This window comes from Neodiprion lecontei, chromosome 4 (genome assembly GCF_021901455.1).
Source record: "Neodiprion lecontei isolate iyNeoLeco1 chromosome 4, iyNeoLeco1.1, whole genome shotgun sequence".
NCBI classification, from domain to species: domain Eukaryota; kingdom Metazoa; phylum Arthropoda; class Insecta; order Hymenoptera; family Diprionidae; genus Neodiprion; species Neodiprion lecontei.
Window position 1 is genome coordinate 12,518,173 of NC_060263.1, and position 27,676 is coordinate 12,545,848.

General features: G+C 37.2%; 1 protein-coding gene across 1 annotated transcript; it reads right to left on the minus strand.

The window, feature by feature from the left end:
- Positions 1–5,836: 5,836 nt before the first annotated feature.
- On the minus strand, positions 5,837–26,321 carry LOC124293883. Its single transcript, XM_046736695.1, has 5 exons — positions 26,244–26,321; positions 8,286–8,498; positions 7,787–8,107; positions 7,471–7,697; positions 5,837–5,945 (listed from the first exon to the last, which is right to left on the minus strand). Exons 2-5 carry the CDS (start codon positions 8,485–8,487, stop codon positions 5,907–5,909), a joined length of 789 nt encoding a protein of 262 aa, XP_046592651.1. The 5' UTR covers positions 8,488–8,498; positions 26,244–26,321; the 3' UTR covers positions 5,837–5,906.
- Positions 26,322–27,676: the final 1,355 nt, after the last annotated feature.

Below are 27,676 nucleotides of genomic sequence, written 5' to 3' on the forward strand. Positions count from 1 at the left end.
AACCCGACAGATTGTGGAATATCACTGGGATAGTGTGCGAATTTTGGTAATTTAGATTGCAACCTCGGTGAGCAGCACCACGGTACTTTCCCGTGAAATGGCAGTGATCACGATGTTTCACGTCTGCGAGTGTAAACGGTTTTTCACAAATGTGACACACTGTCGTTGAGTGAAATTCGTCGATTTGATCGAAATTGAGCGGTTCCATCGGTACAACAGTCTTGAAATAAACTTCCAACGAATGTGCCAATTCCGCTCACTCGTTCACAAACCATTGATTGCAAGTCTCTCCACGATTAATTTTGAATTTTGAAAGCGAATCGTCAAACGCGCAATGCAGATAGTAAGCTATACTATACGGAAGATGCTTCTGATAAATTGTTCTTGTACCCATCTTTTTGAGCGTAGGTTGCAGTAAACATTCGAGATCCGCGTAAATGCAGAATGGAACGGTTTCTTTGTGCTTGAAATTTTTGAATTTCAGTATTTTTTCCTCATCTGTAGGTAGAATAACTTTGGTTTTGTTTAAATTCATGCAATCAGCTCGGCGCTTCAACAAACATCTTTCGAAATTAAAATGAGACAGACACCTATCGCACAACCACGTCTGATGTGCGCGTTTGGAAATTTGGGAACTTGTCAACCGCGATAAATTTCGAATTCATGCAAAATGAAAGATTCTATTTTTTTCATAATTTTTCATATCATCATCATCATCATCATCAGGGATTTCAGTTTCGATCGCCAAAAGATGAATCATAGGTTTATCAGACTCATTCTGACTCAGGTGAATCGGTACTATTTCACTTTTTTTCCGATCACCTTGGTCCATACCGTAAACGTTAATTGAAAGACCGTTAAGCTTCTCAAATTTTGAAATGGTGTTTTTGTCTAGAGACATTGGAAAATGCAAGCCGTCGTATTGTAGCACTGAGCTGAAATGTGGGTACGAGCTGGTCGCGTTAGGATGGTTGTTGTCGGCTGGGAACAGAGCTGCGGTGACCGACCAGAGGAAGCAATACGAGTCGCTGTCACGGATGTTGACGACAGCCTTCTTATCACTGATATGCTTAGGTAACGGGGTGTATGTGAAGACACCGCCTCGTAGTGGCACGTACTTGTTGATATTCACAGTCAAATTGATTATTTCGGTCAGCGACCAGCCTGAATCCTTTTACTGGAAATCTTCCACCTTTTTCAACAAACGCTCCGTCGCGTTTTCGATGAACCATTCGCTGATATCCGTTGTCTGGAGGATGATTTCATTTCTCGTATTAAAAAATTTGATCTCTTCCACCGTGCGATCAACTTTTCTAAGTTCAAATTTACAAGCCAGGATAACGTTGGCTTTCAAGCTCCTGTCTTTCTTCAGAGCGTTTTTCAGCCTCGTCACAGCTAGTACCTTTGCGTCTTCTAGAAATCTCTCCACATCTTTATGCTTCAAATTGACGATGGATCCAGTTCGAATTCTACTCTCGAAAGCTGATTCCAAATCTTTCCACCGTACTCGATCGCTTCTTCGTCGGCTTCGTAATCCGTCACCCACTTTCTGCAATTGTTGAAATTTGACTGTCAACGATTTCAGAATTCCAATTGTAGTCAAAATTCTTGTCTTCTCCCCGATCGTTGAGGCGTTGTTGCGTAAGATTTTATTCAAAAGCCTGATATTTTGGGTTACGAGTCGAATCCATTTTGCAATCTCTGCCGGTGACGATTTTTCCGATAAAATCTTGAACGCTGATTCCATAACATCGATCAATCTCAAACACTTCGCGGATTCCATCTTGAGCTTTTTCCTCACGTATACTTGACAGCTTGTGACGTAATGATCGTTTCCTGTGATGAGCGTCCTTTTTATAGGGCAGCTGTACGGATGCGCGCGCACCTTTTGGCATTCCAAGAGCGATAGTAACCCGACACCGCAGATCCATGGCTTTGAATGTACCGCGACTATCGGTCGACCTTGGATATCAAACCGACATCCGAGTAAGTGAAAAACAATTCTCGGAACCATTAATTTCGGAATGTCACGTGGTTGATAACGTGGGAAAGGAATGTGAGGTGGTTGATGTTACACATCAGCAGTCCTACCGTGGAAAAGGAATTCGGAGTGGTTCATGTTACACATCAGCAGTCCTATCGTGGGAGAAGAATGCGGGACGGTAAAAAAGTTCTCGCGCCCGCTGCGCCCTCTACCGTTGGCAGGCGAGCACTACAGACCTTCGGTCGGTAAGATTGTCGGTAAAACAGCACGATTTTGACCCTTGATCGATACAACTGTCGGTAAGGTTGCACGGTTTTGACCTCAAGCCGGTACGGCAGACTGTGACGTCATCGCGGAAAAGGGTTTGCGTCTGGGGTGCGCGGAGCGGAAAAGGGTTTGAGTCTGGGGAGAATGTCGGTAAGTGTCGGTAACAGGAATCTGCGTGTAGAACCGGCCTTAGTGTACTACTACGGTGAAACTCCGATTAAGCCTCATCGTACGAGCAATGTACGTAATTTTCGAGGAAATTTTCTGGACATATATTTTTTCCACGTTGCATTTTGACCATACATCACATGGTGTGTCACCTCATTAGTGATTCACCAGTTAACAGACACCTTGTTCATGACACTCGACGAAAAAGCAGTTTGACGAAAAAATGGCGCGCGTTGCACCTACTATTGGCGATTGGCAGAAAAGTCTTTTGAGAAAATTCTCTCGGTACATAATTTTCCCAGGTTACATTTCGACCACACACCAGATGGCGTGTCGCATCATCGGTGATTCACCAGTCAACAGGCACTTTCTTTATGACACTCGGCGAAGAAGCGGCTTGAGGAAAAAATTGTACGCGTCGCATCTGCTACTGGCGATTGGTCCCACATAGCAAAAATACGTCCAAAGTACGTCTTTCGGACATCTCGACAATTGAGTCCCATGGGACTCCCATACGCCTCTAAATGTCCGCTACGCTTACCGAAATGGGACAGTCTCACTGACGTCATTACGACATCCAAAGGTTTGCTTATAAGCCATATCCCCAGGACGTCTCTTGGACTGCTAACACAGTAGAGTGGAGATATCGATAAAACATTATCGAGACTGCATTAAGATGTCCCTAAGATAGTGTTAAGACTATATAAAGTTGGTATTGACACGATGTTCAGACTGGATAGAGACGTCCATGGAATATCATTGATACTGTAAAAAGACGCTTACAGGATAAATATTTAGACTGGATAGAGACAGCCATGGGACTTGATTCAGACTGTATAAAGACGTCTATGGAACATCATTCAGACTACAAAAAGACGCTTACGGAACAGATATCCAGACTGGATAGAGATGTCCATAGGACTTAATCTAGACTGTATTAAGACGTCCATGGAATATTACCCGAGCTGCATAAAGATGCTCGCGGGATACTATCCAAACTGTATCAAGCCATCGATGTGAAGTTAATCAAATTGTGTTAAGACGTCAATAGGACCCATGGAATAGAACGAAAAAGGGGGGTTCTCATATGTACGTATTTCAGCGGTATACTGTCACAAGTATTCACCTAATCTGTATAAAAAAATTTTATATAGACTCCTCGGAATTGCGTATATGTGTACTCAATCTGAAGTCCAGTTATTCAAAATTGAATAACGCACAATACTAGCCGACGAGAAATACGGATAATGCTCGGGTGGACTCAACTTGTATACCGATGAGATACACAATCAAAGCAATATAAAGGTGAGAAGTATACGCACGAGACCCTCCTAAACAAACGATATTGGATTTCATAATTGATGAAGTACACGCAAGTATATTATTGAAAAACATATAATTCGTATATTGCACATACATAGGAACAATTACACTCTCGGTCTTTGCCCGGCAGGATTCGCACTTAATGTCAACTTGTAATATTAGATATGTATATTATATACTTATAGTTAGTATGGTGAGTATACATAACCGCTTCGCTAAACCATCCCATTTAAAATGAATTTATACATACGTTTCTTGAATAAAAAAAAAACTCATGGAAAAAATAAAATGATTTTGTTTGTGCTGTCGCAATAAACTGAAAACGAAATTGCCGTCTTTGGAACAAAATATCGGAGCGAAATTTTACCATTGCAATCTTCTAAACTTAATAATACTCAAACTTACATAGGAAGCAAACCCAACAAATGAAATTCAAAAAAAGCTTCAACAGGCGAATAATACTACCGTTGAGAAACAAAAAATAAATCTTATGCTGATAGCACATTTGTTAAAAACAAAAATCACAATATTTTAACGTAATACGGTCTTTTATAGAGCTGCAGCTCTATAAATTACGTTATAATTACATTAATTCGTCAATTATATAGTCTATCATGATACGCTATATCTATCATGATAGACTATATAATTGTCGAATCAGTCTATCTTTTCTACTCACACTCATTCTACTATGTAGGTGTGGTTGAGGAGAAATTCTTAGGATTCGCTTATATATTGGCATCGACTATTTCGTCCTCGTTATTATTTGCCACGTTCTTATTAGTCCGGTCTTCAACAACCACGGAATTTTCAACCACTTCATTGCCAACAATATTTTGATTAACTTGTTGTTTTCCTTTGTTGTTGATCCTGCTGTTGTTAGGACCTTCATCATGATCGGTCACGGTTTCCAGATTATTTACAGCGTTCGTTGTTTTAGTTTTTCTGAAAAATATTTGTGTGCAAAAACCATTGAGAGGATTCCGTAGTTGGTAATAATGAGTTCAATGTGGCTTTTCTATACACACACACACACATATATGTATATGAGGCATTCCAAATCAAATACCTCATATAGATATGAGAAATTCTTCGTTAACTGAGCCACGTTTTTGAACCCTCTCACAGATAGTTTTTATAATTGGGCAAATTTTAGTACTACTTGAAAGTACTCTGTGAATTTTTTCAGATTTTTTAAGCCTCAAATTTAGGAGATCTGTATTTTTTTGTTTTTTCTATGGCTGAAAAAGAATCAGTTCAAAAATAAAAACATAAGAACAAAATTTTTTCATGAATGATTTGATGCAATATATCTTATATTTGTATCGCATTGAATTGCACTGCAAAGGTTCTGTTTAGCTAAAAAAATCGAAACTAATTTTTTGTCATCCAATCATCGGACACCTTCAATTCAGCTGCTAATTGTAGAGGGTATTCAGCAACGTGTTGAGGACTTACGAAAAAATCCATAACGCGGTACTGCGGACTTGACCAAAAAAATATATACTCGTATATAGTTGGAAAACGTTTTTAACGTATTACATTGTAAGAACGAAGCATATTATAAGCGATGCTTCTTTTCATTATTCACATACTGGAAAAAGGAAAAATCAATGAAAAAAAGCATCGCTTACAATATTTTCCGTTCTTACAATACGCTACGTTGAAAACTTTTTTTAAATACATGTTTTTCCTTAGCCAGTTTAGCAGTGCCACGTGTGGATTTTTTCATAGGTTCTCAACACGTTGCTGAACTGTCCGATTTATTTTTTTCTAGCCATAGAGAAAACAAAAAAATACAGATCTCCTAAATTTAAGGCTCAAAAATCTGAAAAAATTCACAGAGTACTTTTAAGCAGTATTAGAATTTGCCCAATTATATAAATTATCTGAGAGTGTAAAAAAAAATCGTAGCTCGGTTGACGAAGAATGTCTTATATATATTTTTAAATACCATAATTGAATTGCAATAAAATAATTCGAATGCAGCAATTATGTAATGTGTATAGAGTACACTGAAAAAACTTTCTATACTTCGCGTAACAATCCGTGATATCATGATTTATTTAGAAAAATATGCGGAATAAAACTCACTTTTCTTCTCGTGCCAAGCGCGCAGGGGCATGACGCAGCCATGATTTAATGGGGTCACTAATTTCCTTGTTTACAACAAGAGGTTTCGTGAAACGGCAGCGGATGACACCTATATAGATTAAATTCATTTAATCTGTAATCTACATTGCCATTGAAAGTACATCTTAATAGTTTACGAATAGAATCACAATAATATTTTGATATGAATTGAATTTACTTGATACAACATCGCAGATTTTCAATTTTTCAAAAGCTTTTTTCTTATGGGCTATACATATATATATATTGTATATATATATATACATATATCAGTTATCCCATGCCCAATCACCAAGTTTTTAACGCGACCTCTTTTGATTTAGCCGATCTTCGTATATGTTTTCATACTAGGTAACTGAAACGAGTGTTCATGATTTTGTTCAGAACTTTTTCCCAAGCGGTTCAAAAGTTACAATATTTTTTCATCAAATACTTGTAATTTGGGCAATAATGGCTCAAATTTGATTTTTTTTGTATTGACATGTTGGGTTTCTTTTCAAATTTTCAGAAAAAAAAAATACTAAAAAAATGTAAGAACTGTCGTTGACCTCAATTTTTGCATTTTTGTACTTTACGATTGTTGTTTGGAGTGTTGGTTATTTTTTATTCTTTTTGAAAAATTTATATGTCAGAGAACACCTAATAATACGTATTGCGAGTAAGTTTTATTATGGTGATCTGTCTCGTTCTAGTTTTTTTTTTTAATTACGAATGTTTCAAAAAACTGTATATATATATTATTCAACATCCCATGGCATTTGGTAATTCATCGAAAAAAAATTTTTTTTAATGATTTTATTCTGAAAAAATGTTTTTTTGATACATTATTAAATGCTATGGGCTTTAAAAAAAAAAATTTTTTTTTGAAACATTCGAAATAAAAAAAAACTATAACGAGATGGAATATCATAAGGAAACTTACACAAAATACGTAGAATTAGGTGTTCTTTTACATATAACTTTAAAAAAAGACTATAACACTTTAAAAAACAATCGCAAATCACAAAAATGTAAGAACTGAGGTCAACAACACTTCTTATAATGTTTTACTATTTTTTTTTTTTTATTTGAAAAAAACACCCAACATTTCAACAAAAACAAAATCAAATTTGAGCCATTAATGCCCAAATTATGAGCATATAAAGAAAACCATCAATACTTCTTTCAGTTAGTACAAAAACATATGTGAAGCTAAATCAAAAGGGGTCGCGTTAAAACCTCGGTGATTTGGCATGGTATACCTGATATATATACGAGGTATTCCACGCCAAATCTGCCACTTCCGAACCTTAATATGGCCAAAAAAATCACAACTCATGAGTGGATGGACGAAAAATTCTGAAAAAAATACAGAGGTTCTTTCAATAGATATAACAACTGGAAAAATATTGAGCCAAAAATAGAAAAATAAGGTTCGGATGTGGTTGATATGGCGTGGAATACTTTATATAGAAATTTACTAAGTGCACTGCCGATTGAAATATTTATTTTCAGAATATTTTGGCAGCAAAAAATATCTGCAAATGGGCAGAAAGAACACATTCAAATTACATGTACAAAATTAACGGCAATATAACAAATATTGTTACTCTCACCATAGTATTCTTGTAATTTGCGTCAGTCGATAGACGTTGTTCGACTTCCGCCAAATCGGCTTCTTTCTTCAAAGGAAAAGCTTTCAGAATTTGACTCTCCGTTTTATCAATTTCTTCATCGGTAGTCTTCGCTGCCAATATTAGTCCAATATTCCGAACCTCGGCTGCTAGAGCATCTATTTTCATATCGAACTTAGCCAGTGCTGTCAGGATTGTTATAATCCAATCTATGAAAATGATGAGAATATAGCGTAAAATGGGCAGTACACTATTAATCTAAATCTTTACGATTTTTTTTAATTGACTTGCTACGTACCATTAAGCTTTTTAAGCGTTAAATTCGATTGTACGGTTCCCTCAATGACGGACGGTTTGTTTATAGAAGAAATTGGATCCTTTGTATTTGACCGTAGGCTAGTTTTCGGTGCACTTCTTTTTTTTATCGTTTCGATATCCGAATCTTCATTACCACTGGAGAAGCATGCTGCACCCTCGATGTCAATCGGTGGAAATGGTCTAATGATAACAGACGACTGAGTCGATTTTTTTGATCCAATATTATCACGCTCCAAATCAGTATTAATATCAGACATTACCAAAGCCTCTGTACATTTAGTTTGTCCACGCTTAAATGTTTCTGAAAAAGATAACGAGTATATTTTGGAATTAATTGTTTTGAAAAAAAAAAATAATAATAATAATGACTAGTGACTTGTACAATCATAATGACTTCTACATATTGGTTTGTACAATCGTTTTTTACATATGCATTGGCATACAAGCATGAAATTTAATTTAAAATTGGTTGAACGTACTTGTCGAAGCCAATATTTTTATAATATCGTGCTGAGGCCAGTTTTCGCTAACGTCCTCTTGATTCTCAACAGCCTTCAATAATCTCGATTCGTTTCTATATGGAGGCCAGTAACAATGCCTTTTCCGAGGTGTCATCCATTTTTCCGTAGCAAGACTAACGCCATCTTTGAATTCAATAACCGCATATCGATTAGATGCCATCTTTGAGAGACCTGAAAATTTAAGATTTCAGTTTTACCGATGAATGTCAAGATGGACGATGTGTACTCATTGCTTAACTGTATGATTCCAATTCACCTACATCCGAACATTATCCAACGACTAACTAATGCAATGGACTTCTGGTTCTCAAGTGTTTTCAATGCAAAATATTTAGTACATAATAGCGACGAAAGAAGATATAACACAAACCCCAATACACTTGATTGAACTGAATTATTATCATGGAGAAATGGGAAAACAACGAATGTTGATTTGTGTGGGAGCTTTACACACTTTTTCGTAATATCACTGAGTGGGTGTATGGTCAATCTTTCAATGCGTGTATATTTTACTTTATGTATTCCTAGCAATCATGATGGGCATGGAATAGTAAAAAAATCTTCCTTGGTAGTGAGTTGTTTTCCTATTATCACAAATTTTCGAGTTTCGTGACAGAAAGCTATATTCTGAATGTCAATCATATCACCGTTTTTCAGAACACAGCAACTATCAGCATTCCCATTAGTTCTAATAGTAAAGTTCGATGATTGAATGATTTTATACTGTGAATTTCTGCAGTTATCAGGTAGTGGGCCTTCTACATGAAGAGAAGTGCCAACAGGTACCAAATTATCGTTCATGTCTTGAGCGTACTTTGAACATGCAGATTTCATTTTTTGAATTTCGCCGCAGCGCCGAGCGATTTGTTGCAATGGTTTTTCTGATTTGCGTATCATAGGTTTTAATGTTTGCATAAAATTTCCGAATTTAAAGGCACTAAACTTCTTAATAGTTGCGTGTAACTTCGCATCTTCAACGAGGTGGATAATGCCATGCACGTTGTGCGTCAAGTGATGGACGCCGTATATTTTAGCAAATGACTTAATAAGGTGTTTCGCGAGTTGTGTTGTGTAGTTCAACTTATTTTGATGCTGCTCCACATCGCATAATATTCTTATCAAAACATGGAGCGTCATGAAGTGATTGTACATATCTTTTGGCAAAATCTTTCTCAAAACGATTGGCCCCGTATATAAAAGAAATTGTCGAAACTCGGTAGCTTTCCATTCCTTCAAGAACTCCAACGACTGTGGTCTTCGACCAAAATCTTGTGGAATAAATGGCCTCATATCATTTATAAGCCGTTTCGATATTTTTAGAATTTGTAAACGACCGAGTCTGTAGTTGATTTCGCCATGAATCTACAACGTTAACATTTTTTTAACAACACCCAGCAGAATTGAATGCATGTAATCTAAACTTACATTAGATACCAATCCCAATCCCGGTATAGAGTCGAGACACGTTCTTCTTTCATGGTACTTCTGATCGCTATAGTTCAAAAAATCTTTATCTGTTCGCCGTTTAGCATTTAATTTGGGGAAACACCTGCGATTTTTTTTTGTTTTTCCTTTCGTCACACATCGAGTGCAGCTATTAAACCCGTTAAAATTTTTCACGCACAAAATAAATGATTTTGCAGGAGCATCACAAACAATAAAACGAATTGAGAAGTTGTAATTTTTTCCGCCAATCATAATGCCATCGGTGGACAACTCAATGGCCTCTTCGACGAATTCGTTTAAATAAATATTCGCATCTTGAGGCTTCTTGTGGCCGCAGTACACTCCAATCATAAAAACTTCTTTGTACGGTATAATATTTCCCAAAATGGGCCAAAGCGCCGCGGTAGAAGACTTGAATAACGGGACCCCATCAATATTTATAGCAATAGCTATTTCATCAACTTTTAGATTTCCCCTTCTATTGCAAATGTCCTGAATACTTGAGGCAAGTCCGAAATGGTAGTACTCTCCCGGAAAAACTTCCCGAATATCGGTTCGTTTCGTAGTCTGCAGTAAAGTACGAGGATCGCTTGGTAAAACTGTTGATAGGCTTGGGACAAATTTTAACAAGTTGAGTAATTTTCTTAAGCTGTTATGCGATATTTTTTCGTTAACAGCCCATACCCCTAACTTCGTCTTAACGTAATCGGCAATCTGCGAAGAGTCTACCAATGTTTCCATTCCGGGAACTTCAACAACGGAAGTTATATTTCTATCGTTATGCGGATTTTCGTCACTGCTCGGATGATTATCCATTTGAAAAGAATTATTTACAGCTTGTATTGAGATAGAATTATTTTCAGAAGATGTTCGAGAATCACGCGAATCATTTGAATATGCTAGTTCAATCTTTTTTGGACAGGGTAATGTGTCGATAATCGTGTTTGCCGGAGACAACTCGGTTAATCCACTAGCGGGTTCAGATTGAATTTCCCACTGCTGAATAATTGTTGCAATTCGACGTCGTCGTTGCCGGCTACAAATTTGAGAATCACTTTTTCTTTTGCGTGACTTCATCTGTGGAAGAGAAATTGCTTCTCAGGGCTTCGTAGATTTTCATGTGTACGAGCAGAACGCAGTGCATCTTCGATTAAGTTAACTTCCATAACATTTACATCTTGCCTTACTAAAAAAAAGGAAACAATTTTTTCACGCTAATTCTCTTTCTTGACATTCCGATCGCAACTATAAATAGATTTATAGGGCGGGGAAAAATTAAATCAACGAGTTAGATTGAAACTGACTTTTCCTATAAATTGCTTTTAAAATAGAAATTGTTTTTAACATATCCATAATATATATCCATAGTATTAATAGTGAAGTTATCTTGAAAACGTAAAAAATAGAATGAATATATGCATTATTTTATAATGTAAAACTTTGTTCTATCTAACCGCTACCCGAAAGCCTCGAGAGATTTTTTTTCAGAAACATAAATCATAAAACTTTACATATGAAAACTACTCATTCAACATCATGCGAATGAAAATTAATCGGAAAATTTTTCGTGATTACGATTGTGGTTTCGTAAGAGCATAAAATCAAGCTAGATTGATCGAGTAATATAATAAGCTATCGACTTACGAATACCAACAGGCGAAACAAAATTTGCCGCCGACACCGATTAATGTCGGGTATGCGCGTGGCACAAGAGTATCGTATAAGGATGATACAATACGAAAAAAGCAAACGGAAGAATAGAATGAGGAAGCTAGCGAAAGAAGACTGTAATAAGGGGTATAACCGAGTACAATCTGAAAAAAATATTTTTAAAAAACAATGAAATTTAAAAATTCAAAAATTCAATTCCACGATCAAATAATACAAAGTCTACAACAAATGAGGAAGCATTTTCTTTATATTCGAACTTGTGCGGGTTTTCGTATTTTTTAGTCCCTTTCCCTTATTCCTTTCTTTCATTCGCGCTTCATATATTATCTTTATAAAAACAAAAATAATGGAATTAAAAAAAAAAGTATGAAAAATATTTTAAACAATTAATCTCGTGATGAAATAATACAAAGTCTACACAAAAAGAGGGCAGATTTATATATATATATTGTTACAAAGGGTGAAATCACCCGTTTTGCCCCCTCTTTGATGATCTAGTAGTCAGCATAGATAAAAGACGTTTATAAACCTCTTATGTCTTTTAAAAGAATAAGGTTGCTGCGCCAACCGATATTATTGTAAAAACAGTCTTGTTTCAGACTTTAAACAAGAAACACGTATATTGCATTAAAAGCATTTATCACGATATTTTTGTTCACGCCTTTGATTTGATAATAAGTAAACTCGCGGATCCATATTTTATTAACGTAACGCCCAAATCGTTACAATTGGTGTCAGAAGCGGGATCTTGAGTTCTTATTAATTGAATCAATTCAGTGCGCGAACTTTAATTATGAGTAGCAGTCGTTTGACGCGCTCTCGTCGTCGGGAAACTAGCGGAGAAGAACCTTTTGTTGTGGAGAATCCGCGGGTCCCTTCGATTCCTGCACCTTCAGTGGACTCTTTACCTGTCCCTACGATGGTCTCAGTCTCGCAAATCGACCTGCTGGAGATTATGAGACATCAACAAGAAGCTGCTACACAACAACAACAACAACTTGTCCAGTTGCTTCAAGAGCAACAGGAACAACGGAGGCGAGAAGCGGAGGCTCGAGAGCGTTCGGAAGCCAATCTTCAGGACCTTCTTCAGACGACTGTGGCAGCTCTTCAGTCTGTTCATCAAATGAGTGGCGCTGGAGAACCGGCTGTCACCCCACGAGGTTCCAGAGTCGTTACGCCGCTTCCCTCTCCTGTTCCTTCTCCTGTTCCCGTTCCCGCTGTTCGACAGGTCCGACATCCAGGACAGTTCCAGGATGTACGAGACTTAAGGTCTGTGCCTTTTACTAGGGGAGTAGTTGAATCTCCAATTGGTAGAGTAACGGTTAATAATGAGGTTGGCTTTTCCGAGCCTATGCCTCAAGTTCGACCTCAATATTCTCATTTTAATCAATTAAATAATTCAGGATTTCCTGAGGTTGCTTCTCAGATTAATGAGAAACCTCTTTTTCCTTTAAAACCGCCAATTTTTGACGGAAAAATACCATGGGCAGATTATGAACGCCAGTTTAATACAATTGCTAAACATAATCAGTGGGACTCCGCCATGAGGGCCCACAGTCTTGCCTCCTGTCTTCGAACGCCGGCTTTGAACGTTTTAACGACGTTGTCTGAGGAAGAAATCTCTGATTATGAAAAACTTAGTTCTGCATTAAAGTTGAGGTACGGAAATGACCACTTAACAAAACTGTACACAGCACAATTACAGACGAGAAGACAAGGACGAGACGAAGACCTTGCGTCTCTTAGTCAGGACATTGAACGGCTTTCTCGTATAGCTTTGCCGGATCACGAGCCGTCTCGTAACTTATTAGCAACGCAAGCTTTTTTGAATGCGATTAATGATCCGGAAATTAAAATGGCCGTTGGAACGTCGGGCCTCACTTCTCTGCGGGAGGCAACCGCCAAAGCCCTCGAGGTGGAGGCAATGAGAAAGCAATATTTTGGGTTAAGCAAACTTCGTCGGATTGAGGTGTCTGAAAACACCTCAGGAAGACAGAGTTTTGAATACTCGAAGGAGCCAAAACCTCAAAATTATAAAAATAGAAATAACGGTAACAATTTTAAATCAAGAAATCGAGGTTCTTTTCAAAACCGTCGAAACGAGCGTATAAATAAAAACGTGGTCGTGACAAGTCAAACTAGCTTGACTTGTATATTTTGTAAAAAAACAGGCCACGACGCCAATCATTGTTTTTTAATTAAAAAAATTAGTGGAAAGCCGATGCAAGGCTCGAATCCAAATTCTTATAATTGGCGTAAGAAAAATATAGAAAAAGGGGAAGCAGATCCTCAATCGAGTTCTTCACCAGGAACTCACTCAAAAAACTAGTTTCAGATGATTTGTCAGGGCGAAAATCATCGCAGATTGTTGGTAGTGAAAGCCCTCTTAGAGAACAGTTTTTAATTAGAAGTCTGCGACAGTCTGGTCTTTACGCGCGTGGTACTGTTAATGGCGTCGATTGTCTGTGGGTAATAGACACGGGCGCGGAAGTAACCGTAGTTCGATCGGATCTCTTTAAATCCGATGACCAGATTGTTCCCTCTTTTTCTCTGCGAACAGCCACTGGAGAGACGACCCCGGTTTTGAGACAGGTTACTGTCCAAATTAACCTTTTTGGGTGTATCGACTCTCCACATAAGGTTTTTATAGCAGATATAGAGGATGAAGGTATTTTGGGAATAGACTTTCTTACAGCTCATAACTGTGTTATCTCGACTAAGAGAAATTCACTAGCTTCAAACAATCGTGAAATAACTCTTTGTACAAATAGAAATGGAATTTATTGGACTCCTCCTAGAATTCGAGAAATAGAACTGTCGGAAGATGATTTGCAACAACATTTTCCTCTTCATTTACGGAGCCTTGTTGAGAAATCTTCGATTTCGTTAAATTCAGCTCAGGAAGAATCGTTTAAATCTCTTTTGCTAGAATTTAAAGATTCTTTTGCCAAAGATAGTGGTGATAAGGGCCGATGTACTTCTGTCAAGCACAAGATCGACGTCGGAGAGAGTTCACCAATTAAACAAGCTCCTCGAAGACTCGCTCTCAACGCCCGAGAAGAGGTGAAGAAGCTTGTGGAAGACATGCTAGCGAACGATGTGATTGAGCCATCGTCTAGTCCCTGGGCTTCACCAATCGTCCTTGTTAACAAAAAGGACGGATCCAAACGATTTTGTATCGATTACAGGAAGCTGAACGATATAACGAAGAAAGATTCTTACCCTCTACCCAGAATCGACGAGACACTCGACCTGATAGCTGGTGCAACTTGGTTCAGCACCATAGATCTTCAGAGCGGATACTGGCAGGTCGAAATGGATCCTCTAGATAAAGAAAAAACAGCTTTTGTTACGGGTTTAGGAGGATTATGGCAGTTCAAGGTTATGCCGTTTGGTTTGAGTAATGCCCCGGCTACCTTTGAACGAATGATGGAGGCTGTTCTCCATGGGCTCACGGGCAAAATATGCCTCGTTTATTTAGACGATATAATCGTTTTTGGCAAGAACTTTGAAGAAGAAGTTCAAAATCTCAGACAAGTTTTCGCTAGGCTGAAGCAAGCAGGTCTGAAAATGAGCCCGAAAAAATGCCATCTGTTCCAGAAAGAAGTAGGCTTCCTCGGACATATCGTTTCAGCACAAGGTGTGAAGACCGACCCATCCAAAATAGAGAAGGTTTCTTCTTGGCCGACACCTAAGAATAAAGAACAAATTCAGAGCTTTTTAGGCCTTTGTACGTATTACAGAAGATTTGTAAAAGGTTTCGCTAGTATAGCTAAACCTCTCCATCATTTGACCGGAATCAAGATTCCTTTTGACTGGACCCCGGAATGCGAAGAGGCTTTCAAGAAATTGAAGGAAAATCTTATTTCTTCGCCGATTTTAGCTTATCCAGAGGTCGAAATTCCTTTTATTTTAGATACGGATGCATCTCTTTCAGGAATAGGCGGAGTTCTGTCACAAATTCAGGGAGGTCAAGAGAGAGTGATAAGCTATTTCAGCAGAGTTTTGAGTAAAACCGAGAGGAATTATTGTGTCACTCGTAGAGAGCTTTCAGCTGTTGTTAAGACCGTAGTACATTTTCACCATTATTTGTACGGCAGGAGATTTTTGATACGTACAGATCATGCTTCTCTCAGGTGGCTACTTTCGTTTAAATCTCCCGAAGGTCAGGTAGCTAGATGGTTAGAAAGGCTCGGTCAGTACGATTTTGATATTCGTCATCGAGCAGGAATTCATCATGGAAACGCCGATGCTCTCTCTCGAAGACCCTGCGAGGAAATGCCAGAGTGTAAACAGTGTGCACGATTAGAGAAAAATCGTGACCCCTCTCTTATAATACGGAAGATTTCTTTCGAAAATAACCAGGAGGAATGGAGAAAATCGCAACAAGAGGACGACACTTTGAATCAAGTGAAGTCTTGGAAAGAAGCAGAAACTCGCCCAGACTGGCAGGATATATCTTTAGCCGAGCCAGATTTGAAAATTTATTGGGCTCAATGGGACTCTATCCTTTTAATTGATGGAATTTTATACCGAAAATGGGAATCTGCAGACTTGAAAGAAATCAGGTGGCAACTTTTTGTTCCCAGGACACGAGTTCCGGAGATTCTTGCTCTTTATCATGATTCTCCTGCAGGTGGACATTTCGCTTCAAATAAAACTCTGGGCAGAATTCGCAACTTCTACTTTTGGCCTCGTTGCCGGATGGACGTTGAAGATTGGTGTCGAAGATGTCGAGTCTGCACGGCAAAGAAAGGACCTCGAGCGAAGGGACAAAGCTCTCTTCAGATTTATAACGTGGGAGCTCCATTTGAAAGGATAGCAATGGATATTCTTGGACCTCTCCCGATAACCCATTCTGGAAATAAATATGCTTTGGTTATTGCTGATTATTTTACTAAGTGGCCAGAAGTGGTCCCTCTCGCTGATCAAGAAGCCTCTACTGTAGCGCAGGCATTCGTTAAAGAATTTATTTGTAGACACGGAGTTCCTCTAGAACTTCATACTGATCAAGGCCTAAATTTTGAGTCGACCTTAATGAAAGAGGTTACTCAGATTTTAGGAGTTAGAAAAACTCGTACAACTCCTTTGCATCCGCAATCTGACGGCATAATAGAGCGTCTGAATCGGACTTTACTACAATATTTGTCGTCCTTCGTAGAGCAGAATCAGAGAGACTGGGACTCCTGGATCCCTTTCTTCCTCTTATCTTACAGATCTGCGATTCACGAGACGACGAAACAGACGCCAGCCCTCATGCTTACTGGAAGAAATCTTCGACTTCCGTCAGATTTAGAGAAAGGCCCTGTTCCTGTGCAAAGACAGCATCAAACAGATTATGCCTTTTTATTACAACAACGTTTAGAAGAAATTCATCACTTTGCTAGGAATAGAATTTCTATGGCTTCAGATAAATTAAAAACTCGCTATGATATTCGAGCCAGAGATTTAAAATTTAATCCTGGAGATTCTGTTTGGCTTTTTCAACCACGAAGACAGAAAGGACGATGTCCAAAGCTACAAAGAAATTGGGAAGGCCCTTACTTAGTGGTTAACCGGATAAATGATGTTGTTTATAGAATCCGAAGATCTCCTCATTCCCGTCAGAAAGTGGTTCACTTGGATCGTCTTGCTCCATTTGAAGAAGATCAACCTGGAACAATCTCTCCAAAACCAGGAACATCCTTCGAGGTTAGATCTTCAAACGAACACCCTTGACGACTGTGATCGATTTGGCCTTCTTTACAGTCGGTCATCGATTGGGAGAAGAATTTACCTTTCGGAATTCATTTGAGTAAAACTCGACCGCTTACGATTATTATTGAAGGAAATATCGGATGCGGAAAAACAACTTTCACCAAGAGGTTTTTAGCAGATCGCCAGGTCTGTACACTTTTAGAACCTCTTGAAGAATATCGAAATGTAGCTGGAATTAATCTTTTAGATTTGATGTATCAGAACCCAGATCGTTATTGCTATTATTTTCAGCATTTCGCTCAAATGGTTATGTTAGATAGACATCTGCAGACGACTTCATTGCCTGTAAAGGTGATGGAAAGATCGATATTCAGTAGCAATTGTTTTGTAGAAGCTCGTCGAAGGTTAGGTAATTTTCGCGACTTCGAATCTCATTTATTGACGAAAAATTTTGATCTTCTCATTCGCTCGTCTGAGCTCAGAGTAGATTTGATTGTTTATTTGCGAGTTTCCCCAGAAACTTCTTTTGCTCGAGTTAGTTCCCGTTCTCGTGAGGAAGAATCGAGTATTTCTTTAGAGCTACTCAGAACTATCCATGAAGTTCATGAAGATTGGCTAGTAAAACAAACCTTTTCTTCTTTATCGGCTCCTGTTTTAGTTATCAATACAGAAGCTACAGCCGATCAAGTTTTTAAAGATTTTTGTACTTCCTTAACATGCGGATAGTATATAGTTAACTTGTACTTGCTTTATTAAGGGTTTTGTTTCCTTCTAGAAACTTCTTCTCTGGAATCGAGTTTTGTGTCGGATAGGCTTTGGTTTATTAATGTGAAAAGAGCCACGATTATTTTCCGAGGTCGATGAGCGGTTGCTTGATTTTCACATTTTATTAACCTTAAGTGTCAGTTTTTGTGAGTACTTTTTCAGGTTACTCGACACAGCCTTTTCCCATCCAATTTTTCTCCGATTCCTGAGGATGACTGGTGGTTTTATTTTGAAGAAGGACGCTGAAATAATTCAGATAAGATCGTTTCTTTTCTTTTGAATACATATTCAATTTATTTTATTCAAGTATTCTCCCAAATTCACTCAGTGAATTTGAATTGTTATACCACCACTCACATTTGTCCTCCAAACTCTAGGGTGTGCTGTCTCAGAAGAAGCTCTGGATTCAGTCACCCCCCGATTTCCTTATTTCCTATGAAGAGAAGTCTGTTTTCGTCTTATTTGGACCTGGAATTGTCGGTTCCCGTTTCGGTGTTTTCATCCGAACCTGTTTCGGAGGGATCCTTCATGAAGAAAATCGAATTTCTTCCCGACGTCAATCTGGGCCGTTGCGGATAACTTTGAATTCATGAAGCCACATAACACCTAATAACACTAACCTTTATAAAACATGGCACATAAATTTTTGAGATTATTTAACGCTCAACTATCTGCTCAAGGTTTTCTGTGGTTTACCTTGAGACTGTGGGCAAATGCCAGATAGTAAAAAAGGGAGTTCTTAAATTTTTAGAGCCACAGCTCCAACTCACCTTTGAGCACTGACTACTAGAATACTTTTATAATCATTTTATCTTTCCCGAGTCGGGACGACTCTTTTCCTCGGGGGGGAGTAGTGTTACAAAGGGTGAAATCACCCGTTTTGCCCCCTCTTTGATGATCTAGTAGTCAGCATAGATAAAAGACGTTTATAAACCTCTTATGTCTTTTAAAAGAATAAGGTTGCTGCGCCAACCGATATTATTGTAAAAACAGTCTTGTTTCAGACTTTAAACAAGAAACACGTATATTGCATTAAAAGCATTTATCACGATATTTTTGTTCACGCCTTTGATTTGATAATAAGTAAACTCGCGGATCCATATTTTATTAACGTAACGCCCAAATCGTTACAATATATATATATATATATATATATATATATATATATATATATATGTCGGAAATGGCCAGATAACACTCGTGAACTTTGTGTCTTGCGTGTGGGACGCATGTTGAACCACCTTTTTATTCTTTCACAAGATAAAACGAAACTTAACTTATTGAACAAAGCTTTTTCAAAATTCAACGTTAATCACAAGATTCTAAATGTTCAATGTTTATTCTGTTATTGATCTTTGCCGTAGTTTCTCTGGAGACCGAATAGAAGAAAGCGGTGATAATCCTCCTCGTTATTCATTTCATTATCCTTGACACGGCTAATCCTGACAATCACACGTCCTCGTGTGCTGTAAGACAAAAATTAAAAGATATTTAGACCGTTCGGCCAACCTGATCATATTACCATTCCAAAAATCACGATGTGCTTTAACAAATCCATAATTTATAACAAATTCCGTACTAAATAACAAGTCCGGTGACAAACTGGTGACAACACCCCATTTCATAGAAATCATCTTCTTTCCACAAGAGCAAGAACTACAATCTTCTCAAAAGACTTGCATTCCTCTCATGAGACTTATATTTTTATCCAAACATGTAATTTCCACACACATTGCCAATTATCAATTGGGCTTCACATATGTGACCGTATGACAACGTCAAGCTGTCCATACATCAACATTTCCACACACAGTCGCCTCATGCGACAGCACCACACCATTAGCCGTTACATTGCGCCATCTCCGCTCACCGAAATGAGTAAGGTTTTTTTTTTTTGACTTGCAACTAATAAGCGTAATGAATGTGTGCACTAGGATCAAGCTCAAACCAAAGGGAATGACAATCATTTCCTACTCCAATATTCTGATGAATTTCTTATAACAGGTGCGCCAACAAGGATGTCACAGGTTATTAATCCAAAAATAACATATTAAATTTGTAATTTAATACCTTGAATACTCAATGACTCTTCAGAAGATTTATCAAAATCAATATCCAATTCTGAAGGTACAGAACAGTCAGGCATTGCTCGAAGACGGTCATGAGCGTATTTGTACGTTCGATTACAATTTAGAGATTTTAAAATGTACCGATCTCCGTCTAACACTTCAATAACACGAAATGGCCCTTTAAATTTTGAATTTAATTTTGTTTGATTTCTTTCGTGATTTTCAATTAAAACATAATCCCCAACAGAAAATTTTAAAAATTTTGCCTTTCGGGCATCAAATCGCGATTTTTCAATTTGCGAGTTAATCTCAATCATATTGGCTGCTCGCTCTCTGATTTCCGATAAGTCAATTTCTTTTTCACAATCAGTAATCGGTAACAGATTCAACGGTCTGGCTACGCGACCAATCATCAATTCCAGAGGAGTAGCTTTAGTCACACTACTGACGGAACAATTCAGTGCCAGTTGAATATCTCCAAGAGAATCCTGCCAAGATCTATTATTGTCAACCTCAACAGAAGTGAGCATATTTTTAAGTGTACTCATAACACGTTCGACTTGACCATTGCCTCGACTAGTACCAGTAGCAATCAAATGAAGATTAATGCAATGGGAAGCACAAAAATCACGAAAATTTTTGTTTGCAAAACATCTCCCCTGATCAGCAATCACACGAACCGGTGCTCCAAATAATGTGACGATTGATTTTAAAGCTTTTATAGCACTTACAGCATCATTAGAAAGAGTATGGTAAAGAAAAACAAACTTAGTAAAGGCATCAATAAACACAAAAACATATTCTTTAATATTACTTTTGCCACTAAGCTTTCCAGTAACATCAATATGAAGAGTATGCCAAGGAATACTCTTTGGGATTGGATGTAATTCAGCTTGAATTTTACCAGAAGTAGATTTGGAAATTCGGCAAGTAATGCAATTTTCGACAAATTTTCGGACATATTTGGACATATTAGAAAACCAATAATGTTGGTAAGCCTTCTCTAAAGTTTTATGCCATCCCAAATGAATAATCGATTCATGAACATGATTTATTATAGACCACTAAAAAGCTTTAGGGATTATTGGTAAAATACGAGTGTCATTATTTCGCTGTATTTTTCTGAACAAAATTCCAGATTTAAGTTCGTATGTATTAGAAACATTTGAGTCAAGCTCATCGTTTCCTAATTTAGAAATAAGATCACGAATTTCGGCATCCTTCTGCTGCTCCGCTTGTAACCAACCGTGAGAAATTTTTGAAAAATTTATACGTTTCTGCTCAACAGTTTCAACATTTAGTTTGTCATTCTCAGGTAAAGGATTTCGAGAAAAGAAATCTGCATGTGATAGATTTTTTCCTTCTCGATAAACAATATCAAAGTCGAATGACTGTAAAAATGCCCACCATCTATAAACTCTTGGGGATAAGTCAAGTTTTACACGAGATGCCTTGAGAGAATTACAATCTGTAACTACTGTAAATTTTCTACCATGTAAATAATGTCGAAAATGCCTAATAGCATTCACAACAGCAAGTGTTTCCATTTCATACGAATGATATCGCGACTCTATTTCTGTAGTTCTTTTGCTAAAATAAGCTACAACATGGGCTTTTCCACCAACTTTTTGGATGAAAATTGCACCGTAACCAACTGAGCTAGCATCTGTATGTAATTCTATAGTAAAATTTGGATCAAAAATCATTAAAAGAGGAGAACTCGTCAGGTGAGAAACAATTTTTGTTCGAATTTCCTCAAATTCAGGTTTCCAATCAATCCTACCCTTTCCATTAGTAAGTTTATACAAAGGACAAACAAGTTTAGAAAACCCTTTTATGAATTGCCGAAAATACGAGGCAAGTCCAACAAATTGTCTAAGTTGAGTAACAGTTTGAGGAGGTGGGAGTGCAGTCAACGCGATAACCTTGCGAGGATTTGGTCGAATTTCTCCTGCCGAAACTTGATAACCAAGAAATTCTATTTTCGTTTTCAAAAATGAACATTTCTTTAGATTGACTGAAAATCCAGCTTTAGTCAAAGCCCCTAAAACAACTTCTAATTTTCGAATACCCTCAATAATTGTTTCTGATGGGATGAGAATATCATCCATATAACAAATAATAGACGTATTCACTAGATCTCCCAAAGCTTTGTTAATTGCTCGCTGAAAAACAGAAGGTGCATTTTTCAAACCAAAAGGCATTGCTAAATATTCGTACTGCCCGTCAGGAGTAACAAAAGCAGTCCGTTCAATAGAATCTGGGTGAATAGGAATTTGGTGAAAACCGCTAGCCATATCAAGAGATGTAAAATAATGAGCACCTCCTAGTCTATCTATCTGATCAGCAATAAGCGGTAACGGATATTTATCAGCCACCGTATTATTGTTAAGCTCCCGATAATCAACACACATTCGATCAGAACCATCTTTTTTTTTAACTAAAATAATTGGACTAGCAAAAGGAGAACAACTGGGTCTGATGACATTCTCCTCTTGTAATTCCTTGATTTTATCTCGCACTATTTGACGTTCAACAGTCGAAAGACGATAAGGTCGTCTTTGCACGGTTCGGTTAGGATCTAGCAAACGAATTTCAAGTTGTCCGGTCGTTACTCTAGATTTAGGTGTTCCTATGACGAAAGTTGAACGAAATTTGTTTAAAACATCAACCAAGAGACGTTTGTCAAGTTCAGAAACGTCTGTTTTTATTTCGTCAAAATTAAATGAATGATAGTCTACTTCACAAACATTAACCCTCGGAATTCTTTTTAGAACTAAACTGTCAACTGTCATTTCTATTGAGTAACCAAGAGATAATATTTCTCTTCCAACAAGAATTTCAGTACTAAGAAAATCATCATGAATCACATGAAATGAAATTTCCAGGCAATGATCATTTATAGTCACTTGTGCCAAGATTTGAATGACACTTTGAATACTGGAAGGACCGATACCGGAAAGAATGACTACAAAGTTCTAACGTTTTCCTGAAAATTTTTTAGCAATGCTTTCTTTAATCAGAGAGCATTCAGCACCGGAATCAAAACAAAATGAAAACTTCTCACCGGAATGTAGTAACTCGCCAAAAGTCGGTTGAATAGAACACGAATTAATACGACGCTCCATTTGACCTTGAGCAAGGGTATTTTGTCCAGACCCAGAAGACTTCTTGCAGCTTGTAGAAACATGTCCAACTTCTCCACATTTGAAGCACGTCACAGAAGATTTCACAGCGGTGGAGGGTATTTTCTTTGAAAGATTTCCAAAGTTGTCCGGGATGGTGCTCAATGAACGACTTCGACACTCCGATATTTTGTGTCCAAATTTTCCACAGTGAAAGCATTTTAATGAAGATACATAAGTTCTCAATCGTTTGGAATCGAACGATGAGCCCTCTCTGGCTTGAGAAAAAGGAAAAGCTCTTTTTCGGTAATCAACTGCCATAAGTTCTTGTTGTAACTTCGTTCGAGAACTTATTTCCGTAGTAAGAGCCAAACGTTTTAAACGTGGATCCAACTGAGCCACATGAGAAAGAACAATCGAAACAGCAATTTCTTCGGAATTCATCAGTTGTAGTCGTGGAATAAGAACACTTAAAACTCGACTCGAATATGCAGCGATATTTTCATCTCCATTTGGCTGTCCAGAATATAACGAAAGTAACGTCGCCGCGGGAGTTTCAATAATTTCATATCGCGCGAGAAAAATGTTTTTAAATTGTTCCCAAGTCATTCCGTTAAAGCTGATTTGAGGAAACCAAGATGCAGCTGATCCTTTCATAGCTTTACTCAACGCATTTACTAACTTGCTCCCTTGAAGTTCCTGTTCTTGCATACACAAGCTAGCTGTCGAGCACCAAGCTTGTGCATTGATATTTTGCTCATCCGGATTGAATAGCGGAAAAGTAACTTCATGACGAGAATCAGCAGTTGGACTTTGCATTTTTCGAATTAACTCCATCATATTTTTATTTTGAATCTCAAACAAAATTTGCCAACGATCTTCCGAAGTATCAGAATTGCGTTGAGGAGTCTCGGACGGTAATTCTGAAATGGATGGTTCCGCGTCCCTTCGGTATCCCACTTCTGATGTCGGAGAATGGCCAGCTAACACTCGTGAACTTTGTGTCTTGCGTGTGGGACGCATGTTGAACCACCTTTTTATTCTTTCACAAGATAAAACGAAACTTAACTTATTGAACAAAGCTTTTTCAAAATTCAACGTTAATCACAAGATTCAAAATGTTCAATGTTTATTCTGTTATTGATCTTTGCCGTAGTTTCTCTGGAGACCGAATAGAAGAAAGCGGTGATAATCCTCCTCGTTATTCATTTCATTATCCTTGACATATATATATATATATATATATATATATATATATATATATATATATATATATATATATATATATATATATATATATATATATATGCGTATTGTCACGGTAACTTGATATCTACGATTATAACAAAAAAAAAATATTAATAAAAAAAACTAATCTCTTCCGTGATCAAATAATACAAAGCCCACACAGCAAATGACGACATATTTTTTTATATTCCAGCTTCTACGGGGTCCTTTCATTCATTTGGGTTTCTTTTATATTATTTCTAGACAAAAAAAAAAAAATTATTTAAAAAATAACAGTTTAAAATAATCAATTGATCCCGTCGTGATCAAATAATACAAAGCCTACACGTAAAGAGGACATATATTTTTATATATACTCGTACTATCACGAGAACTTTATATCTAAATAATATAATTGAACTTCGTACGCGTACGCATAACGTCGAACAAGAAAGAATTTTTCGCGGACACCGATTGAGGTTATGTATGCACGTGGCTCTAGAGTTTTGTATAAGGATGATATAATAGGAAAGGCAAATGCAAGAAAAGCATTATACGAATATAAAAAGAAAAAGAAATTAATTTAACCTTTAAAGTGCATCACGGGTGTTTGACACCCGCAGAAATGTTTAAGGTCCCAAAAACATTACTTAATTTGAAAAAAGTGGGTATATGTCGCCATTTACCTGCAATTGAGATCACTAACTGTAAGTAAAGTAGGTTAGTATATTTTGGTAAGCGTCAGTATACGAACAGATGCTGCGCAAAGTAGACGTTCTAAAATCCGCGGGTGTCCGACACCCACTGTGCACGTAGTGGGTGAAAAAGTGTTTTTGGAGCAAATTTTTTCTCTGTTTTAGTATACGTAATTAACAATAATTTAACGTAAGTACACTATCGAAAGTGAAAAAAATTTTTTATTTTCATTATTTAACACATTTTTGCTTTGTAGATGGCTTATAGCCTACGACCACGCTTGTTGCGTGAAACGTTATTAGAAACTTTTTTATGTGATCCTTCAATATTTTGTATTATTTCATTATTTCGATCCTTTTTTTATTAAATAAAAACATGAAAATAGCTAAGAATTGATGTGTTATTTTACCCGAAAAATTGGCACTTCAAATGTGCAAATAAATATCTTTTTTGAAAACATCCGTATTATAGTATTTTTTTTCTAAAAGTATAGTATTTGAAGAGTACCATCCTAAATTTTTAGCTAAAAATATTTAAAATTACGCGAGATACAATTTTTTAAGTAAAAAAATCCATTTTTTCCATTTTTTTTCTTTCAGCAATTTTTTTTGTGTTATTAAAATAAATAAATAATTAAAATACCTACTATATAATAAAATATATATGTTAAACTATATCGGATTAAATTTTTATAACAAAATATTCGATAGCGGCTGAGTAATTAACGTTCAAAGTCTCGCGGGTGTCGGACACCCACGATGCACTTAATGATCCGCGAAACAACGATGCACTTTAAAGGTTAAAAAAAATTAATATATTCCGTGATCAAATAATACAAAGCCTATACGAACAGGGGATATTTTTTTAAATATATATTTGTATTGTCACGATAACTTTACATTGAAATAATGTAATTAAACGTCGTACGCGTACAAATAACGTCGAATAAGAAAGAATTTTTCGCGTACACCGATTGAGGTTATGTATGCACGTGGCACAAGAGTTTCGTATAAGGATTATATAATGAGATAGGCAAATAGAAAAAAGCATTATACGAATATAAAAAGAAAAAATAATTAATGATTAAAAAAAATCAATCTATTCCGCGATCAAATAACACAAAGCCCACACAGTAAATGACGACACATTTTTGATTGAGGTTATTTTATACATACCGTGAAAATCGACCGTAAAAATGCATTATTTACACAATTACTTACCTCAATATAATACAGCTCTGCTACATAACAAATTACACGATAATTTACACAATCCCAAATTTTTCCCAAGTTTCGAATGTTCGTCGTAGAAAACGGGCACGGACCCGCACCTCGCACTGATTCGAGCTTCGTAGTGGAGGGGGGCGAAGATCAACAAGAGCAAGCGCCTATAGAGATCGTGCTACTTGCCTGAGTAGCTGCCGCGCCTCTTGATGCCTTATACGTTGACAAAAGGCTGTCTTCGTATCACAAATCACGTACGAATAGGCAGCAAGACTACAACAGCCGGATCCCGGAAAAATAAATCAAATCACCTTATTCCAAAAGTGATAAACCATTGATTTTTGTAAATGTTTCGAAGGTTGCTTCAAACAAGATAATTTTTTTCCGCAATGAAAACAAACAAGAAAACAGAACCTCGTTTCTTGTAAAAAATTATTCAAGCGTAACTTTATTTAACTTTTTTGGGACGTCCCATGGAGAGCAAACTTTGATCGTCTACTCATGGTTACGACAGGATATCCTTAAGCCATATTGCATCAATTTCGGGTCGAACGATATTCCACTAGTACCTCAGACATCTATAAGAGAGTGCACTGTGATCGTCTACTCGCGGTTACCGTAGGACGTCCTCAAGCCATCTTATATTAATTTCGACTAGAATAGTGTTTTACTAGTACCTCTCACAAACATCTATAAGCAAGCGCGCTGTGATCGTCTAATCACGGTTACGGCAGGACATCCTTAAGCCATCCTATATTAATATCGAGTAGAACAGTGTCTTACTAGTACCTCCTACAGACATCTGTAAGAGAGTGCGCTGTGATCGTCTAATCACGGTTACGGCAGGACATCCTCAAGCCATCCTATATTAATCTCGGGTAGAACAGAGTCTTACTCGTACCTCCCACAGACATCTATAAGAGAGCGCGCTGCGATCATCTACTTACAGTTACGACTGGACGTCCTCAAGACGTCCTACATAAATCTCGGGTAGAACAAGGTCTTGCTAGTATATCCCATATATATCTATGAGACGTCTTATCTTGGCAAGACACAAATAGGACTGTATCAGGATGCTCCCGGGATGAATTTTGCTGTGTGGGGAGCTATATCAATGTTGTAATGGCAATATAAACATGGGCCCACCAAGTACCACGTACTCCAATTTTTTGTTTTTTTTTTATCAAAATTTTTGTCTTTTTTTCTTTCAATTTCAATTTTGATTTCAATTTTTTTTTTTTTGTCATCATTAGTTATAGTATATCAAAATCATCATTAGCTTCTAAATAAATTATACTTGGCAGTAGTATCTGATTTGATGACAGTTTTGTAGGTGGCTGTTTTGTAGGTAATGTATGCATTAGGGTGGGCCAAAAAATCGACTTTTTTTTTCACTTGGTTTTCCGAAAACTTGGTTGGTAGAGACCTCA

Excerpts from the sequence above, each read along its gene's own strand:
- LOC124293883 (XM_046736695.1), bottom strand. The coding sequence starts at position 8,487 with ATGGCATCTAATCGATATGCGGTTATTGAATTCAAAGATGGCGTTAGT. Across the intron at positions 8,108-8,285 it reads AAAAATATTGGCTTCGACAA|AAACATTTAAGCGTGGACAA; the intron begins GTACGTTCAACC and ends TATCTTTTTCAG. Across the intron at positions 5,946-7,470 it reads CAAATTACAAGAATACTATG|GTGTCATCCGCTGCCGTTTC; the intron begins GTGAGAGTAACA and ends TAATCTATATAG.